Below are 20645 nucleotides of genomic sequence, written 5' to 3' on the forward strand. Positions count from 1 at the left end.
CCGCATATGACAACAGGTGCTAACCTCCTCCTCCTGGAACCCACAGTGTGTCTCAGCTGATGAAGCCACAGGCCCTGGGCACAGTGGTCAGGGCCACAGCCATGTTCTACTTCCACCTGTGTCCCAGCTGTACCATCCGGCATTACGAGGCTGCGGTGGGCGCGTTCCAGCAGCCACCCGTCAGGCCCCCGACGCTTGTCTACTATAGCCTGGACGATCCCCTCTGTGACAGTGCCCGCCTGCAGGAGCTGCTGGCCGCCTGGCAGCAGCTGGGCATGCCGGTGTGGGTGCAGGCCTGGGAGACCTCGCGCCATGTGGCCCACCTGCGCCAGCACCCCCTGGAGTACAGCAGCACCCTCGCCACCTTCCTGGGGAGGCTCGGCCTTGTGGCCCCCGCAGCCCGGCTCTGATGGCACTCTGGGCTCCGGCTCCCCACTGGGATGGGGGCCAGCAGTCCAGTGGACAGGGGACGGAGACAGGACGGCAGAGGCGCTGAAACCTCTTGATTTATTCAGATTATTTTAACATACAATGACGCAACTGTGGCCCCCAAAGTGTGCAAAGTTAAAGCCTTCAACTGCAGCTGAGAGGAGAGGGCAGGGACGGTACACCCGGGGATGGGGGCCAGTCGGGAATGGTGGGCAGCCTCCTCACCAGGGCCAGGGACGGGCAGCCTGAGGAGCAGGGCTGGGGAGTCCCAGCAAGGGGAAGGGGGCAGAGACTTCCCTCCGGCCTAGGTCAGGCCGGGCCAAGGTCAGGCCCGGTAGTGCCCCATGGCTGAGGGCGCAGCAGCCTGGGAAGGGGCCGGAGGCAGGCCAGGAGAGCACCATTTTTGGGGTGGGGGGGTGCCCTACGGGAGAAGCCAGGAGGGGCCACTGGTCCCAAGGGTGGGAGCCAGGCCAGAACAGGCTGCAGCGAGAAAGACCTGAGGCAGGCACATGGCCTGAGAGTCCAGGCTGGCTGGGCTCAGGGGGCTGCTGAAGAACGGGGAACCTGGGAGGACTCCCAGGGCAAGCCAGCCTGGGAGCAGTCCTGACTCTGCAGGGGTGGAGGGGACTGGGGTGGGGGAGTGGGGGGCAGGGGGAGGCCCAAGGAAGGGCTGTGGACACTCAGGGCCCACCCCCACCTCTCTCCCTGAAAAAGGAGCCGGGGAAGCAGCAGTGCAAGTCTGAGGACTGCTCAGTTACGGAGGGAGGCTGCGCCCAAAGAGGGGCCCTGGGGCACGCCTCCTCCACTGCCTCGGCCACTGGCACCACCGTCCTCAGTACAGCCGCTTCTCGTAACTGCGGGCACAAAGGCAGAGCGAAAACCCAGAGTGGGCGTGCGGGAAATGGGCCCCGCCTTCCCAGAGCCCCTTGCGCAGGCTGGCCCTGGGCTGCCAGGTGGCCCCCAGACTCAGGGGAGGCAGTGAGCTGCTGCTGAAGCCCCTGCCCCTCAGCCACGGTGGGGGGTCGGGGGTGGGAAGGGACAGGAAGCAAGCCCAGTGCCTCTGTTCATCCACTTCAGGCCAAGGCTCCCGGAAGACCCAGGCCAGGCCCAGAGACAGCCATGCTCCTTGGGCCGCAGCTGGTGGAGGGTCTGTCCTCAGGGCCGGGGTGGAGGTGGCTAAGGACAGCACGGCCCATCCTCACAGGAAGAGGTCAGGCCATGCCGGAGCTCTGCCGCTCACATCTCCACCCACCCGTGCAGGCGCAGTGGCCTGAGCTCCCTGTGGTCACTGGGTCCGGTCCCAGACAGGACAGCCTCAAGCCTGTGGTCAGGGACACCTCTCTGCACCCCAGGAAGGGATATTTCCCCTGCAGGGGAGGCCAAGGCCAGCTGCTCCCACCACGATGCTAGTCCTAGGGTCCAAGTCCCATGATGACACCCCAGCTCCACCTCCAGCCCAAAGCCCCCCACCCCAGCCCAGGCCCCACCCAGACTGCCCCCTGCTCTACTCTACGCTTGGCCCCGGGCAGCGCAGTTACTTACACGGCAGAAAGGTATAGCTATGGGAGGATGGGGCAGAAAGAGACACAGGTTAGATGCCCGCCTCTGCCTGGGGGGACGGGCCCTCTCGATCAGGGCGGGGCTGCATGCCTGCAACTACTGCTGCCAACTAGCGCTACCCCCGCCCATGGTTGCCCCAGCACCAGCCTTGGCGTCGGTCTCTCTGCCCTTCTCCCTACCAAGGGCTTGCGCCCCCAGCCTCCACCGGCCTGCTTGGTGCCACCACCAGCGAGAGCCCAGCACCGCCAGCCCTGCGACCAGCCACCAAGCTTCTGAGCAAGCAAGGGCTGGGAAGCTGGGAGGGACAAATGGTCACATCTCCTGTGCCCAGCTCGGGGGTGGGGGGGTGAGACCCCCGAGGGGAGGGGAGGGCCTGCCTGCATGGGGGGGCTAAAGGGCGGGGTTCCAGGGTGGGCCAGGCCCTAAAGGAGAGGGTGCTGGGATCACCCTGCCGCAGCCTCCGTCCCTGAAACCTCGGCTCAGCCTCTGAACCACGGCCCCGCCTGCCCGACCCAGGGCCAGCCAGCCAGGGCCAGGAGGCCGCCGCACTTACGAGTGCAGGCCGTGGACGCCGCCCTCGATCTGGGCCGACATGGTCCGCTTCTCAAACTTGAGCTCTCCTGAGTACATCATGGACCTGCCAGCGGGGAGATGGCGCTGGTCAGAGGCAGCAAGCAGGGAGGAGAGACAGAGAAAGGAAGTGAGGGGGGTGCCAGGAGCCTCCCACTCACCTCCCACCTGCGGCCCTCAAGTCACCGCACTCACCGCAGGACAGACAGGCTCCGGGCCCCGATGTCCTGGCAGCCATGCTGGATGCCCGCTATGAGGTAGGGCACGAACTTCTGAATGGAGCCTTTGTCCTGGATGGAGCCCGAGACGCCCTGCGCGATCTTCACCTTGTCCCCCTCGCTGCGTGGAGGGCGGGAAGACTGAGCCCCACTGCCCAGGGCTCAGGGGACCCCACTCCACCTCTCGAGGGTACTGGCAGAGGGGTTACAAGCCAGCAGGCATGCTCAGTCCTTCAGTCGTGTCCGACTCTGTGCGACCCCATGGACTGTAGCCCTCCAGGCTCCTCTGTTCATGGGATTCTCCAGGCAAGAATGCTGGAGTGGGTTGCCATACCCTCCTCCAGGGGATCTTCCCGACCCAGGGATCGAACCTCTGTTGCTTATGTCTCCTGCATTGGCAGGTGGGTTCTTTACCACCAGCGCCCCCTGGGAAGCCCCAGAACGACCCTAAAGCTGTTACTGTCTGTGCTACAGCATAAATAAGCGTGGGTTCCTAGTCAGGTGGCCCCGGCACTGTCTCGGGCCTGTGACTCGTTGCCCTGTGCCTTGGTTTCCAGAGCTGTAATATGGAGACTGGGTGCCACCGTGAGAAGTCAGAGGGTACGTGCAGACCTGAAGGACTGGGGGCCGACGTGCTGGCCCAAGGCTGGGGAGGGGTGGGGTGGGCAGGCACCTGAAGTAGCGTTTCTGGCTGCTGCTGCTCTTCTCCATGGCGTCCAGCGAGCCCATGCCGCGGTACTTCTTGAGCCTCACACCATCCGAGAAGAAGTATTCGCCAGGGGCCTCCGTGGTGGCCGCGAGCAGGGAGCCCATCATCACTGCAGCAGTTGGGGGGTCAGGGTCTCTAGCCCCTGGGCCCTCCAACCACCCCTCGCCGGCCTGCCCCATCCCCAGCGGACCCGCCCCCTCACCTGTGGAGGCTCCGAGGGCCAGTGCCTTGACCACGTGCCCCACGGTCTGGATGCCGCCATCGGCTATGACTGGGACCCCGAAGCGCCGGGCGTACTCAGCCACTTTGTACACGGCAGTGCCCTGGGGCCGACCACAGGCCATCACTGGGGACGGTACACAAGACAGGTGTCAACAGTGTCAACGGCAACAGGGGCCAAGGACAGGCCTCTCGCGCCTTGTGCCCCACCTCCACTTGGGGAAAAGAACCGCTCTGGATGTTCACATGGCAAATAAAAATAACAACAGCAGTAGGGTAAATGTCATTCCAGGAACCTGTACCTCCTCACCTACAAGAGCCCTATGGGGACACCAGCGGCCGTATCAGTACTGACCTCAGCCTCGCCTCTCTCCACACACTAGCTACCCCTCACCGTTACTAGGCTTAGGTACTCACAGTCTCCTTTGGGATATTGGTTTGCATTTCTTTAAGTTTCATTGTCCAAGGCTCTTAATCATTGATTTCTAAGTGAGAATTCTAAGAAACCGGCACATATCTAGGGAATGGATGCAAGGCTAGATAAAGGAGGAAAGAAGTCTCCTGTGCCTGTACCTCCGTTTTGTTCTTTTCACATCCCCAAGATTTAGAACAACGCCTGACACACGGCAGATGCTCAACTAACACTTCTTAATTTATAGAAAAGGCCTACATCTCACCTCAGGGGTCAGCTAATACAGAGGTGGAATGGAATGGGTTGCCATATCCTCCTCCAGGGGATCATCCCAAACCGGTATTGAAGCCTGGTCTCCCACATTGCAGACGGATTCTTTACCATCTGAGTCACCAGGGAAGCCCAGACAGTTAAAAGCAGAGGCTTAAAGACCAAACAGGTCGTGCAGCATTTGGGAGACATGACCCTCACTAGAGGGACCAAATACCTCAGTCCTGGGCCCACCAATTGGGCTTCCCAGACCAGAATCTGAGAAGCAGACTGACACACACCAAAAACCTACAGTCACCTCCTCGGATACCTGTCTCCCCACAAGTCAGTGGGCTAAACAGTCAGTCTGAGCCTGGGTCACTCCTGAACCCCAGGAAGGGGCCTGGCTGAGCGAGCGCTCTGCACGCACTTGTGGCAGAAGAGTGAGGCCCCAGGGCCTGATAAAGGCTGGGGGATGTTCGAAGTGCAGCCACTCACGCTCCTCCTGACACTCACCTTCCTGGGTGATGCAGATGGAGCCGCATCCCATGCCCACACGCAGCCCATCCACGCCAGCATCAATCAGGTTCTTGGCCTGAGCTGCTGTCACCACTGGGGAGGGGCAGTCAGAGGGGAGGAGGAGTGTCAGGATGGGCTGCCCCTGCCCTGCCCAAGGGCGTCCTGGGACCCCAGTCCATACCCACCCCTCCCACCTACTGTGACCAAAGCCCATTCCTGCACCCCCCCGCCTCCCATGCCAGGAGCAATGCCACCACCAGGGGATGCAAAGTGACACAGAGAGGTTACACGGTGAGGGGGCGAGGGCCAGGATGTGAGCAGGGACCCTGCACTCACCATTCCCCCCAATCACCTGGAGGTGGGGGTACTTCTGCTTAATGTAGTGTACCATGGCGATCTGATACACAGAGTTCCCTTGGGATGAGTCCTGTGGGAAGGGGACCAGGAAAGTTGAGGGGTGGAGGCTGAGGGCCCTCACTGAGGAAGGGGGGTTTGGGGGGTTTTGAGTGGACAAACCAATGAAAGCCCTATGAGAACGCACCCCTGTCTTTTTCTGGACAGTCACTAGACAACTCTCAGCAGATTCTCAAAGGGGCTTGCCTCTCCCCCAGAGGGTAAGCACCACTCATGGATAGTTGAACGGCAGACAAAGCCCTTTCATACCCACAATATGGACCAGTCCTCACAGCAAAGAGATGGGACCTGGAGTCATATTCTATTCCCACCAACTCACTAACGAAATTACTTAACCTCTTGAAGCTCAGTTTCCCCACCTGACAAATGGGCTTGGTGACTACATCAATGAGGATTAACTGAATTCACCTACATAAAGTTATTAGTGCGGCCCCTGGTAAGCCATCGCACTCAATGAGCGCGATAAACATCAGGGTCATGTTATGTACGTGCAGAGTGCCCCAGGAGGCTCCTCAGTTAGTTCTAAGCTGTCAGAGTCCCAGTGACCCTCCCAGTTCTGACACTGGGCTTAATTAGAGGTGAAGCTGGGTCTTCCAAAGTGCAGACTCCACTGAACCGCCCCTTCTCCAGGGCAGTGCCCCTACCAGCACTATGACATCAGCGCCCGCCTGGGTGAGCAGGTCCAGGCGGTATTTGTCATCCTCACGGGTGCCCACAGCCGCCCCGCACAGCAGCTGCTTGTGGGAATCCTTGGAGGCCAGGGGGTAGTCCCGGTTCTTCTTCAGGTCAGTGCGGGCAATGATGGCCACTAACTCATCTCGATCATTGACAATGGGCAGCTTCCCTGACAAGGAACGCAGGAGTGAGATGGAAGAGCAGGCTTCTGGAGGTCGGGTAGGATGGGTAATGAGGATGAAAATAGACCAGGCCAGAGATTCCCCTGCAGTACCCAATGCCACCACTAGGTGACAGCACCCACCCAGGAAGTGTTCCTAGGGACCTGGCCCTCTGCCCAGGGAACAGGAAGCAAAGAAACCCGGTTCCTGGAGCTCTTCCTGCCCTGTGGCTAGGCCGGGCTCCGTGGGCAGCCCCTGCGCACTAGCAGCCCTTCACCTGCTGGGCCACAGGCCACAGTGGTCAAAACCTCCTAGCCAGGGCACAAACGTGAGGTTGTCCTGCCGGGGGTAACATATGTCCCGTCCACTGCCACCCCTGAGGACGATCCAGCCTGGGCCATGGGGGCATTTCCCAGTGGCTCCCATAGGGACCTAATGAATACTATGTCAACTACCCCACTGGCAATTGAATTTAACTGCAGGACTTCTCAGAGCCCTCGATAAAGTAATGAACCATTCCTTATGCAAGATGGGGACACAAAAGCATTCTCCGGCTTTCTAGGACCACAGTGCCCTTTCTTCATGATGAGCGTTTCACAGAACGAGTTGTTTTGAGAAACATACTGTGAAGACGCCAAATAAGGGATGGGATTTCCTAAGCCAGGAAAGAGACCTCGGGAATCATGCTCCAGTCTGAGGTTATTCAGACCTTCCCCGAGGCCCAGCCTGGTTGCAGAGACAGCCTGCAAAGCTGTGAAGCAAAAGGGGGCTCTGATGGGAGGTGGGGGTGGGGAGGTGGGTTGTATTTTCCACCTGCTCCCTGGTACCTTTCTTGCTGCGCTGCAGAATCTCATTTGCCTCTTTCAATGTCACACCCGCTGGAGCCACCACCAGCTCATTCCGTGGGGTCATCACCTGTGGGGCCAGGAACATTTGCCTGCAGGTTGGCAGGTGAGAGAGAAGGGAGCCAGGCCTCCCTCTGGTCCCTGGTCACAGGCACCAGCCTGAGGCCCCGGACCTGGGGTCCTCTCTGCCCCAGCCATACCCTCCCTGCCCCACAGGTACCTCACTGAGAAGGGTGGTGTGGTCCTTCTCGGCAAGGAAGTCGATGTCTCGGGAGGTGACGATGCCCACCAGCTTGCTGCCCATGGTGCCCGTCTCAGTGATGGGGATGCCTGAGAAGCCATGCCGGATCTTGGCCTCCAGCACGTCGCCCACAGTGTGCGAGGGGCTTAGCACCACGGGGTCCGTGATGAAGCCCTGTTCAAATTTCTGAGGGCAGAGACAGGGGAAGGAAAAGGCTGGAAGAAAGCTGGAGATGGTGTACAGTCTGGCCACAGGGGACAGAATGTACTGGGGCAGGAAGCCAGTGAGCCCTGTGCCCTCACTGGAAGGGCAGACAAGACCCCGCAGGAATCAGCCAGGGAGCGCACAGGCCCACAGACTTGGCAATGGAGGTTTGGGGAGGGGCGAGGGTCTGTGAGGCAGGGGACCACCAGAGGGCATCTTCTTCCTGGGAACGGGCCTGGTACTTGCCTTGACCTTCCGCACCTCATTGGCCTGGAACTCTGGAGTGCAGTTGTGGTGAATGAAACCAATACCGCCCATCAGCTGGGGTAGAAGGGAAGTACAGTTAGAGTCAGCCAGTCGTCCTCACTCTGCCAACCCCAGCTCTGATTCCAATTCCTCCTGACGTCCAGCCCACCCTGCTCAGTCCTCCCGGCCCTGGGGACTCCACCCACGTGCCCAACTCACAGCCATTGCAATGGCCATGTCAGCCTCCGTCACAGTGTCCATGGGGGATGAGATGAGTGGCGTCTTTAGCGTGATCTTCCGAGTCAGGGCTGAAGTCAGGTCCTGAGGGTGGAGACGTGGTCTACGTGAAAAGTGTTATCATTCATTCAACAAACACTTACTGAGCTCCTGTGTGTGCCTGGCACCGACCCTGGGGATACAGCAGTGAGCAAAGTGAATGAGGTCTCTGCTACGTCCTCTGGAGCTTACATTCTACTTAGAAAGAAAAATGACACACACGAAACATATCCAAGATGATTCTGGTTGGGGTGAAGGCTCCAAAGAAAAGCAAGAGGCAGAGTGACCACTGGAGGAAGAATGTGGTGGTTGGTAAAACCTTTCTTGAGGGGATGACAAAGGGAAACTAGTCAAATAAAAGTCCAGGAGTCTGTTTTTCCAGGCCAAGGGAACTGTATGTGAAACCCTGCCTCTGATTCCAGTTCTCCCTGAGGTGCATTTAAGGAAAAAAAAGCTAGCAGAGTAGAGGGAAGGGAGAGAGACGGGGAGGGGAGGGGGGCAAGGATGTGTAGCCTTGAAAGCCTCGGGGAGGAGCTTGGATTCAATTTTGCGATGAGAAGCCACTGGAGGACCACAAGCAGAAGAAAGACATGATCTGATTTATGTTTCAAAGAGTTCGCTCAGGCTCCAATGTGAAGACGGGATTCTGGGTGACAAGGTCTAGACAGATAGATCACTAGGGAGGCTGCTGACGGGTCCAAGTGGGAGATTCTGGGGCCTGGTGAGATGGAGGCATGGGAAGGAGTCTATTAGGCAGCCCATCCGGGGAGAAGGTGACTACCTGTCCATAGCTCAAAGGAGAGGTCAAGATGGCAAGAGCATTCAGGAAGCATCTGCCTGTGAGCAGTAGATAAGGCCAGATCGCAGATGCCTCCGAGATTCAGGCTAACAGCTGTGGATCCTAGCCCCCCAAACCCCCAGACACAGACTTTGCTATGTAACTTTCTGGAGATTCAAGGACCCCTACAGTCTATTCCCAGAGTCAGGCCGAGAACCTTGGCCCTGCAGTCTAGAAAACTTCCCTTGTCGTCGCTTATCCTAGCGCAGATGAGCCACAGCCTCCTGACATAGACCAAAGGAAGGAGACCCTTGATGGCCCGTGGGCTTCTTCCATCCCTCTCTTCCTTGCACTCTGCCCAGGATCTGGGACAAAGTCAAGTGTTAGTTGCTCAGCTGTGTCCAACTCTTGAGACCCCATGGACCCCATGCAGACCACCGGGACCCTCTGTCCATAGGGATTTTCTAGGCAAGAGTACTGGAGGGGGTTGCCATTCCCTTCTCCAGGGGATCTTCCCAACTCAGGGATCGGACCTGGGACTTCTGCATTGCAGGCAGATTCTTTACCATTTCAGCCACCAGGGAAGCACCAGCACAAGGCCAGGCTGCTCACTTTCACTTTGTGAAACTGAACAGCCAAACCAAGAAGGCTTCCAGGTTGCTATCACAAAGGGAATATCCAGAATAGTCCTAACGTCCCCTTAATAATCTGTCTGGGTCAGCACTGACTACACAAGCTGGATGTGAGCGTCCCCAACATATAAAAGATCTGGGCACGCTCAGGCCCTCTGGCATTCCATAAGAATCAAACCTGAATAAATATTAATGATAACAGCAACAGAAAAACTTTTTTTTAAATGCATACTAATTCATCATAGGATAACTTTTCCATGAAATGACTAACACCCATTAGCATTTAGCCTCTTGGCTCCTATAATGTTGTTGCGTATTTTAAAAATTTTATTTATTATTTAAAAAAACTTTTTTTGGCTGTGCTGGGTCTTCCTTGCTACACATGGGCTTTCTCTAGTTGTGGTGAGCAGGGGCTACTCTGGGTTGTAGTGTGAGGGCCTCTCACTTCGGTGGCCTTTCTTGTTGCGGAGCACAGGCTTTAGGTGCACAGGCTCAGTAGTTGCGGCTCGCTGGTTCAGTAGTTGTGGTGCGCCTTAGTTGCTCTGAGGCGTATGGAATCTTCCCGGCCCAGTAATCGAACCTGTGTCTCCTGCATTACCATGCAGATTGTCAAACACTGTGCCACCAGGGAAATTTGGGTTGTCATATGTTAATAGTAGGACTTCCCTAGTGGCTCAGGCGGTAAAGCATCTGCCTGCAATGCAGGAGACCCGGGTTCGATTCCTGGGTCGGGAAGATCCCCTGGAAAAGGAAATGGCAATCTACTCCAGCACTCTTGCCTGGAAAATCCCATGGACGGAGGAGCCTGATAGGCTACAGTCCACGGGGTCACAAAGAGTCAGACACGACTGAGCGACTTCACTTTCACTTTTCATGTTAATAGTATAAAGGATATTGGTCATTGACTCAGTTTATTCCTAAGCCCCACCGGTTAAGAGAAGCATTGTGTCCTTGTATTAGACCACAATCTAACTTCTTCAGATCTTCTCATCAGTTCATTTAAGTCATGGATCCACATAACAAGTCTGTCCACCTCTTCCAAAGTTTCCATAATTTTACTGGCTTCTAGGATATCTTTGTTTAGCACTTCAGAAGAAATCCAGTAAGTAATAAAGCAGCCACACCTTCATCCACCCCACACCCTCCCTGGGCCTTTCTGAACTTCACTGCAGGCCCCAGGCCAGACCCACCTTTCAGGATCCCACTGAATCCCCATCACTGCCTCTAACCCATCAGGCATAATCCACTGCCCACAGCACAAATGGCTACATCCACCTTCCCCAGAAAAATCTCTCTCCCACACCCCTGAGCCAGAGATCCGTGTACTATGCCGCACACACAGCCCCTCGCCCTTTACTTACCACTTCATCAGCTGTGAAGTCTATGAATCCTGGGAGAATCAGGAAGTCGCTGTGAAGAAAGGAAGTGAGCGTTACTGGGTGAGGAGGGGGTTCCTAAAAGGGGCAGGGCCTGCCACTCCAGGGGAAGCAGTGTGTAGCTGGGGAAAGGAGTATCTGAACCCTGTGACCTGTTCAGGACTGAACCACCCTCGTGCCCCCTGCTAGTTGTCAACCTCAGCCCAGAGAGCTAGAGCCAAATGTGGCACAAACTCTGCGGTCCTGGGGCGCCACCAGGGCAGCTGGCCCCAAACACCCATTGTCTTTAGGGCTCAGAGTTCATCAAGGGACCCAGACATTCCCATAAGGCTGCACCCAGCGGATACAGGGTCTGCCCTTGAAAACTTCTCAGTCTTGGAGGCGGGGAGATGATAAATAAACACGGAAGGCACCTGAGAACAGTGTAGGAGCGCCACCCAGCATGAACACCACACAGCACAGGGCAAGCTGCTCAGCCCAGTGCTGGGGCTGCTGAGTCACACAGGGCGCAGAACGGCACCAAGGGACCCCAGGGGGCTGAGCTCAGGGTGCACGCCAATAGAGCAGGCATCCCTAACGCTCTGCCCAGTTGGACTGGAGCAGCCAACGGACACGGCCTGGGATGGGAAACAAGAGGAAGGGGCCTTATGGTTAGGACCACAACACAGGAGGCCCAGCCAAAGCCTGGCAGTGGCCAACACTAACCTGGGCCATGGTCCCAGCAATCCCCAGAAGAGGGGTACAGGCCTGCCCAGGTGCCGCAAAGCACAGGGCCACAGCCCAGGAGGCCTGATGGGCCTGCAATCTCAGGGCCTTGACAGACACGCCCAAAAGTAAACATCTCAGGGTGTTCAGGAACACTCCCAACCAGACTAAGCAAAGCAGCAGGCACCCCAGGGCCGGAAGGAGAAGCTACAGGGTGGAAGGTATGGGTGGGGTCTTTAATTTGCCCCAGGGTGTAGAACGACTCCCTGGGAGTGTTCCTGGGAGACACCACTGAAAAATATATCATATATACTCTATCCCACTTCATCAAAGACCACCAAAGAAATAATCTTAACTGCCCCTGTCCCCTGGGGGCCCTTCTGTACAGTGAAGAGGCCTCTGTGGCTCACTTAGAGGCAGGAAAAGAAATGCTGGAGTCTGGGCCCCTTGGCATTTTCTAGGTATCACACATACCCCTTGCCTGGCCCACATCTCAGCTACACAGACAAGCAAGAGGAGACACTCCTCAGGAGTGATTGGGTATCCTGGTGTCCAGGGAAACGGCCTGCCAGGCAGGAGTGCTTATAGGCAAAGGCAGGAGCTAGCAGGGGACAGGGCAAGGATGCTCTTGGCTCAGAGCATCCCTACTCCACCCTAGTCCCAGGTCCTGATGCTCTTTCCTGGCATGGACATAGTCCTGCAGCCAAGAGAAGAGCTAGTGCCAGGCCTGCAGCCAGCAGGACAACTGGCCCAGGGCCCATGGAAAAACACACTAAGCCAGAGGCAAATGGTCTTGTCTTCTTCAAAAATCCTGGGTGGGGAGGGCTTGGGTGGGTGATCGTCAAAGAATACTCTGGCCAAGTGGGGAACACCAGTACTAACTTGTAGGCAGGCAGGGGCACACGTGGAAAGTGGGCTGGACTGGAGGGTGGAAAAAAAGAGCCATCCCAACTGCCCAGCTGGGCATATCCTGGGGGCAACACCCAAGCAGCTGCCTGAGCACCACGACCTCCCCCCTCACCCCCCGCACCGACTCTTGCCCTCGTGGTGACGCTGGGAGTGAGTGTCCTGGACCAAGGTCTGGGAAAAGTCTCCAGAACCACATCTGCTGCTCTCACACGCCCCCAGTGCCCCCTTCATGCGGCCAAGATGCCCCGAGGAAAGAGGAAGGGGGCAGGCCGGACCCGGATCTAGCCAGAAACAGGACATGGCACTGAGGGCCGCGATGTCGCCGTGCCACGTCCGTCCGTCTGCTCTCGGCGCGGGCCGCCTTCCTTCCTTGGCCCGGCCTTGCCCGCACCCGCCCACCCCCAACCCCCCGCTCGCTCCCGCCGCAGCCCAAGTGGCTCGAATCGGGCCGGGGACACGGGCGTCACCCAGGAGCGAGCGGCGCACTTGCAGGGCCGGGGCCTGGGAGGATCGCGGCGCGTTAGTGCGCGCGCCCAGGTGGGGCTGAGGCCCCCAGCGCTTACTTGTAGGTGAGGCCGTCGGCGTTGGCGAACAGCTGCTGCGCAGTGAGCCCATCCTCGGGCACGTAACCCGTGCCGCCGCTGATCAGGTAGTCCGCCATGCTGCCAGGAGACACCGCGACCCGACATAAACACCCGCGCGGGCCGCCCCGCCTCTGCTGCTGCTGCCGCCGCCGAGGCTGCTGCTGCTGCTGCTGCTGCTGCTGCTGCTGCTGCTGCTGACGCCGCACCACGGCCACGCTGCCGCCGCGGGCTGGGCGGGCCGGGGGCGGGGGCTGCGGCAGCCGCGGGGCGGGCCCCGGGCACCGCCCTCATCCGCACCCCAGCTCCTCCCGCCCCTCCCTCGGGAGCCCGCCGCCTCCGCCCCCAGCAGCACAAAGAGCCCCGCGGAGCCCGGCCCAGCCGCCGCCGCCGCCGCCGCCGCCGCCGCCGCCGCCGCGCGCACGCTTAGGGCTGCCCGCAGTGGCACAGCGGCCGCTGGGAACCGGGGCGGCGGAGGGCGTGTGTTCACCGGAGGAGGGGGCGGAGCCAGGTCGGGACACGCCCCCTCCGCCGCTCCAAGTCCCGCCTCTTAGGTTCGCCGCAGCGCCTCCGCCAGGGCCAGCATCCACGGCCACCCAGGCCACCGACCCCGCGGGCATGAGTCTCCCCGGGGCCCTGCTGCCTAGTCCCAGGGTAACCTCTCACACAGTTTATCTTCCTCAAGACTAAGGCTCAGACTCGAATCAGGGCCCGGAGCCCTGAGGAACTGGTTTGGGCCGGCAGCTGCCCAACACACAGGAGTCTGAGGTTGTATACCTTCTCTGCAGTGCACCCCCACCCTGCTCCCCACAACCGGGCATCATTCCTAGGGGTCAGGCATCTGAACAATGCCAATCCCTGACCTTTGGGTGGCTTTGGAGCCCTCTGCCGTCTACAAGGCATTTTTCATAAATGATCACATTTACTCTGCTGCTGGTGGTGCTGCTAAGTCGCTTCAGTCGTGTCCGACTCTGTGTGACCCCAGAGACGGCAGCCCACCAGGCTCCCCCGTCCCTGGGATTCTCCAGACAAGAACACTGGAGTGGGTTGCCATTTCCTTCTCCAATGCATGAAAGTGAAAAGTGAAAGTGAAGTCGCTCAGTCCTGTCCGACTCCTACTAATTGCCAATTATTAGGTGTCCTCTCCCCACCCCTGCTTTATAGATGCAAAACCTACAGTTCAGGAGGGGTTGGGGACAGGTACTACCCCTGGTTCCTGATCTAATGCTTCAATCTGACATCCTGTGTTATCCTCAGCTCAGAGAGTATTGTGGATACCAGGGAGGTTTAGCCCCAGAGAGCAAAGTTTGCTTTTATTCGGAGGGTAGCATGGTGGGAAGCTGAGGGTGGGGGGGATCTACAGGCCTGGCTTAGGCAAGTAAGTATACATACAGATTAGGACAGAGGCTAGGGAAGTCTTGAGAATTTCCGCAAGCAGACATTTGGTGGCCCTGGATGCCCAGCAAGACCCAGATTTCTACATGAAGGTAGTAAGATTAAGTAGCAGGTTGATTCCCATGGGAGGAGGTGGGGTGTCTGGGGCTGGCCCTTCCCCTTCATGTGACCAGAACTGCTAATGCTACTCCCTGACGAGAAGCCAGAAAGCAGATGTCAGCCCCTTCCCTGCCCCAGGCCCAAATGCCACCCTCTCCTCCCTCTGTCCTCCTCTAGTCCATTGGTGAGATGAGGGACAAGTGGGCCGGGGACCCTGTCCTTTCCTTGGCAGGGCAGCTATCTGTGGTCCTCCCCCTGACCCCAGCCCTGGAGGCTGGGTTTGTTTACCTCTCACCAGTGTGGTGGCAGCCGAGCCCAAGGGAGCCTTCCTGAGATGCCCAGCCTCCCTCAGTGACTCCCCAGGACCCTGCCAGGAAAACAGAGACTGTTCCATCTGTGTGAGAGGGAAGGGGGAGGCTTCCCACAGAGCTAGAACGATGAGGCCCATGAGGCTAGAGTGCTGCTGGGGACTCACAGATGTCCACTGTGCCCTCTTTCTTACTGCGGGGCACCAGAAAAATCACAGATTCCCAAGCTTCCCTCTCCAACTGGGTAGTCTGAAGGAGGCTCCTGATGGGGGCCCCTGGAAGCCCTCTGGTGTTGAGAAGGAGGGCCTGCTAGGGTTCTCTGCTGAGTGGGAGTTGGGGCCAGCTTGCCAGGGATGCCTAGGGTGTACCTGATACCTCAGCAATCACAGACTCATGCAGAGGATCTGAGCCATATGGGGAAAGGGGTTATCCTGAGGGCACCAGCATGAGGACCTCCTAGTAGCCGCCTGGAGGCAGAGCAGTGAGCCTGGCTAGAGGAAGCAACTGGCCATTCAGCGCCAGTTGCTTCCTGGGCACCTTTCTAGCCACAGAAAGATGAAGCTAGAAGGGCATGGCAGGAACAGCACACAGGCTGCCCCTGTGGTCTGCTCTGGGTCACTGTCTCCTGCAAAGTGTGCCATGGATGGCTAGGGTTCCCCCAGGGCTGGGGCCCAGGACAGCAGCTGGGGTCTGCCAGCTCAGGTGACCTCAGTATGACATTTGCCCCGGCCTCGAGCTCAGAACCAGGAGAGGAGGGCTGCCACCAGGCTGAGTTGTGGGGAGAGTCCTCCTCCCAGCATGACAGACCTCATAACCCCACTCCCTTTCTGCTGCCCACTGCCCGCCACCGCCCCCCTACCTCCTCCTGCTTTGACCTGTGTCCGGGCGTCTCATTACTCTAAGCTGCTGGGCTCAGCCCTGGGTTAGGCTGTCCTTTTCCAGAGACTGTTAATCCACCTCCCACCCCCACCCTCAGCTTTCCTCCTCCCTTTTCCTGATCTTCCCCAGCTGCTTCCTCCCTGGGGAGGAGACACCAAGCAACCAGTGGGCCTCCCCAGCTCAAGGAAGGGCCAATGGTCCCCTGAGGCTCCACACCTATCAGCTGTGAGCAGGAGAGCAGGCCAAGCCCCATCAAGGCCCTTCCTTCAAAAGGGGGGGAATGGTGCCCAGCCAGGCACCAAACATCCAGGCAGGGAATCCGGAGGTCTCTTTCTAGTCTGGGGCTATTTTGAAGGGACAAGCTTTCAAAGCACTTCCAAGGGGAGAGTTGTGGGAGTTGTGGGGAGGAGCATTAACACTGACATTGCTGAGCTTGTTTAGGGGACCTAGCTTGTCCAGGTTCAAGCCAGAGCGCAATAACTCTGGCCTCAGACCTAGACTTCTCATGGAACCCTGTCCTCTTCCCACAGTTTCTAAACTAGAGCTGGCAGATGGAGGTCTAGCCAGCAGGTTTTGAATCTTACTACACCACCTGGCTGGGTCTCAGGTTTGATACCGGCTCTTCAGAATCTGGTGGGGGTGGCGATAGCACAGGTGCAGAAGTACAGTCTGCAGAAAGGATGCTTCTGCATGGCCCTGGTCTGAGGTCCAAAATGACATTCTTGCAACACCTGCCCCCAACCAAGGCACTGCCCCCATCCAGCCCCCCTGGGCCCCTCTCCTCCTATGGCCTCTCTCTGTCACCCTAGACCCTGAGCCCCAGTAGCTGGGTTTCTAGGATGGCAAGGATGCAGGTGCCCGAAACTGAGTCAATTCTAGAGAGCCAGCCTTCCGGGGCAGGAGGGGCCCAGTTTCACCCAGCAGCCCCTTAAGCCATTAAAAGTTCTTACATAATAGCGGCCAGCCCCTGGGCAGAGCTAATTCCCCCAGACCACCAACCGCCCCCCCCACCAAAAAAAAACCCAGCTTCCAGGTCACCTCCCCAAGCTGCTGAGCACCAACAGATGGGACACAGAAAGAAGTCCAAATCCTCTGGACCAGAAGGACAGTGGGTTGCATTTCAAGCTGCGGTACAATCCAGAGATTAGCCAGTCTCCTTTTCAGTCAGTCCCCTGGGGCCCAGATCAACACCTCCACTCTTCCTCCAATGACCCTTACAGACCCCAGCAGGGTAAAGGCAGAGCCGGGTTTGAATCTTAAAAGAGAGACCCTGGGATGAGCTGCACTGGCAGTCTCATCAGACCTCAGTGAATGGGGAGGAGGGGCTGGTGTCCTTACCAGGCTCTGAGAGGGTCATCCATCTGGACACCCACCCTGACAGTAAGACTCTGAAGATAGTTCTAGGAGGAGACAGCTAAGGAGGAGTAAGCAAAGTTGGACTTGGACTCCAACAGGTTCGGTTTGAACCCCCTGAGTTGGAGCCACTTGGACCAGGTATTATCGGGTGTGTAGCTGAGGTCAGACCCCGGGCTAAGATTTTAGGGATCGTTTTTTTCCCGACCTGCTCCCTGGTGCAACTCAGCACTGAACCCTCGGCACAGTGCCCGCTTGCATCCCCCAAACAAAGCCGGGTGTGTGGCATCTGAGCCCAGTTTCAGGAAGTTTCAGGTTGAGGCGGTAAGAGGGCTTGAGTGGTGGGATATGCCCTTTCCCTCCCCAGCAGCGCTGCCCGGTTCCCAGGGCCACCGCGCCCGCCCCGGATGCGCCCCGCGCGCTCTGCCCTGGGCATCACCTCTCGGGCTCGTAGCCGGCCTGCAGCAGGCGGGCGCTGTACCGTTGCGCCGCCGTCTCGTGTCCCGGGTGCTGCCGGGCTCCGGGCTCCGGAACATCAGCGGTTCCGCCTCCCTGCAGAGACACCGGGAACGGCGCCGACCCTGCTGGCGGAGCGCGTGGCTCCTCCATGCGGAGGCCGCTGCTCGAGGCGGGCGGGAGCCTCTTCTCCTGGAGGCTCCCGGGCCACCCCTCGGGAGTGAGTGCAGCCCAGTCGAGTCCGGGGAAGGGGCGGGGCCGCCGAGGCGGAGCCTGCGCGCCGGGGGCGGGCTTCCAGTGCCGCGGGCGGGGCTGCTTCGGGGAAGGAGTCAGCTGCGCTGGCAAAACTCTCCCACCGGCCCATCTACCGAAACTCAGCCTGTCTTTCCCATCCCCGGATCCGCCACAGGATGCTGGGAGATGGAAGTTGAACTGCAGAGGACCTCCACCCCTTCCCCGCTGCCCGGACCTTCTAGTTTTTCCTGGCCCCTTCCAGGGGAAAATCAAAGAAGAGCGCAGCCGGGGCTTACTTCGCGTCTTATGTCGGTTCCTCTTCCTGGGAACCGAGGCTCGGTCCTTTGAAGCGCCTCCTACCGGCCAGCCTCAGACCTACCTTGCTAGAGCAAGATGTGTGTGCTTAGTCGCTCAGTCGTGTCCGGCTCTTTGCGACCCCGTGGACCTCCCAAGTCTCCTCTGTCCATGGGGATTCTCCAGGCAAGAATACTGGAGTGGGGTTGCCATGCCCTCCTGGAGGATAGGCTGGGAGATTATCCATCTGCCTTTGCCTACCGAGCCCTTCACCTGTTCAACAGATTCTCTTAGGAGGAAAACAGATTTCCCTTAGCCCTTACCTGTCATTGTCTGAGGAAGGAACAGATAAGACTGCAGGCTCCTTAAGGAAAAGGACGTTGTTTTGTCTCGCCTGGGGTACCCTATAACCAGGAAGTGGGGCTGAGCACACAGGTGTGCAAACCTCTGTTCATCTACTGACTAAAAAGAATACTTTTTCCTCTTTCAAAATTGTTACCATCATTGTTAGCAATGATTGAGCACCTAGCAGAGCTGGTAAGGAAAAATAAGCGTCCTTCGCCTCAGGCAATTTCTTTAAGGAGACAGAATAGATAGAACATACGCAGTTGACAAAAATCTGTTTTATTAAATATATTTTTACAAAAACATGACAATCTGAGGGAGCAAATGGTAAACGCTGAATGGCTGAGGGCTAAGATGCATTTAAAGGAGGCAGAGTCAAGAGTCAGAACTTTCAGCAACTATTTCACAAAGGAAATTGAATTTACACAATAGAAAGATTTTGGATTTTATCCTGCCTGGTACCTTTTCCTATACATGTACTCACCTGCTCCCCAGATTCAAGATCAAAGCACAGTTTCTCTGACACTGAGCCATACATGAAATCTTGTCACTGTGAATGCCATTAAAGACAATTATTTTTGCTATAAACTGAATGTTTGTATTTCTTCAAAAGTCACATACTAAAACCTAATCCCCAATGAGATGGTATTTGAGGCGGAACTTTTGGGAGGTGGTTAGGTCATGAGGGTGGAACCTTTCTGTGTGGGATTAGTGTCCTTATTAAAGAGATCTCAGAGAGCTCCCTCACTCGCTCTGCCATGAAACGATATCATGTCTATGAACCAGGAAGTGTGCTCTCACTAGACATCAAATCTACCAGCTCCTTGATCTTGGACTTCTCAGCCTCCAGACTGAGGGGGAAAATGCTGTTGTTTAAGCCACCCAGTCTATGGTATTTTTGTTACAGCAGCCTGAATGGACTAGGACCATTTTGTATAACAAGATTATTACCATGTTCCTACAGGTTTCTCAAAGAGACAAGAGCAGACTAATCTAAATTGTACACAGTAATGAAGTCATTTTTCTGGTCCCTATTTGTGAACTGATCATTCTTTACATAGGAGGAGCCAACATACAGGTTTATGACTGAACAGGAGACGTAGTATATCAAAGAGGACTAGGATTGGCAGTTAGGTGAGCCTTGGTCCAAATCCAGGCTTTTTACTATATAATTACCTAAGTCAATCTTTCTCTGAGCCTGAGTTTCCTTATTTATTTATTTATTTATTTTGGCTGAGCCAAGAGGTTTATGAGATCTTAGTTCCCTGACAAGGGATTGAACCCACGCCCTCTGCAGTGGAAGCCTGGAGTCTTAACCACTGGACTACCTGGTACATCTCTCTTCATCTTACAAATGGAGTTATAATATATATCTCATAAGGTTGCTTTGCCATTAGTGAAATAACACAGGTAAGCTTCCTGTGTTATTTTAAGCTGAGCAAGCTATGGTTACAAAAATTCTGCACTTTTGACCCACAACTAAATGAAATATGTTGTAATTTCTATTATATATTCATTAAATAAATGCTTACTGGGCACCTCCATGTGCCAACTGGATGCTGAGAATACGTGGTGAACAAGATGGTCATTGTCTGTGCTGCCATGAACCTTAACATCCACTGGGGCAGAAAGACAAACAGGCAGTGAGAGTACAATGTAAGAAGGGCTGTGGCAGGGCAGAACAGCCCTTCACACAGTCCAGACTCCTGGGCAACACACAGGACATAGCCAGCTGTTCTGAGAAAGAAATGTCAGGGTCCACTTCAAAGGTCCCTGGAAGTCGGCAGAATACGAAAAATAAATGCCACACATACATGAGGAATGGGTCCCCCCGGGGAATGAGACCTGTGCTCATCACAGAGTGGCTCTGTCTTTCTCCGGAGCTTGTAGGCTACAAGTGAAGCTTGTCAGCCAACTATTCATTAAGACAATCACATAACCTGAGGGCCTCAGCATGTCATTTGAAGGGATTTTACCTGTAGTAAAGTCTAGATCAGTGGTTCTCAGGATATTTGTGATGTCTGGGGACATTTCTGAATGTCATGACTAAGGAGGTAGGAGTGATTTACTAGTGTCTGGTGAGCAGAGGCCAGAGAAGCTGCGAAAGTCCAACAGTGCACAGGCGACCCTTCACAACAAAGGATTTTCCAGTCCCAATTTCAGTAGTGCTGATAGTGAGAGACCCCAGTTCAGAGGAACTATTTGAAGAAACCAGAACTAAAGGAAAACTACTACATTTTCCTAAAGCCACAGGACAATGGACAGTTTTGGTTACATGAAAGAACTATGTATCCTTACTGGGTCTCCTCATCTGAGAAATGAGAATACTGGATTTGATTTCTTACAAAGTCTTT

General features: G+C 56.7%; 1 protein-coding gene across 4 annotated transcripts; it reads right to left on the minus strand.

The window, feature by feature from the left end:
* Window positions 1-489: 489 nt before the first annotated feature.
* On the minus strand, window positions 490-17961 carry IMPDH1 (inosine monophosphate dehydrogenase 1). Of its 4 annotated transcripts, none has more exons than XM_055590852.1 (15): window positions 17444-17961; window positions 12911-13009; window positions 10719-10767; window positions 7891-7992; window positions 7672-7746; window positions 7201-7407; window positions 6963-7050; window positions 5944-6143; window positions 5222-5312; window positions 4883-4978; window positions 3689-3832; window positions 3451-3595; window positions 2755-2898; window positions 2543-2626; window positions 490-1283 (listed from the first exon to the last, which is right to left on the minus strand). In XM_055590852.1, the coding sequence occupies exons 1-15, from the start codon at window positions 17569-17571 to the stop codon at window positions 1262-1264; spliced, it is 1674 nt and encodes a 557-aa protein (XP_055446827.1). In that variant the 5' UTR covers window positions 17572-17961; the 3' UTR covers window positions 490-1261. The 4 variants fall into 4 exon arrangements, with proteins under 4 accessions (XP_055446827.1, XP_055446826.1, XP_055446828.1 ...); XM_055590851.1 differs by having other exon boundaries at window positions 17402-17958; XM_055590853.1 differs by lacking the exon at window positions 17444-17961 and adding an exon at window positions 16948-16994.
* Between the last annotated feature and the right edge of the window lie 2684 nt (window positions 17962-20645).

The sequence above is a fragment of the Bubalus kerabau genome, chromosome 8 (genome assembly GCF_029407905.1).
Source record: "Bubalus kerabau isolate K-KA32 ecotype Philippines breed swamp buffalo chromosome 8, PCC_UOA_SB_1v2, whole genome shotgun sequence".
In the NCBI taxonomy this organism is placed as follows: Eukaryota; Metazoa; Chordata; class Mammalia; order Artiodactyla; family Bovidae; genus Bubalus; species Bubalus kerabau.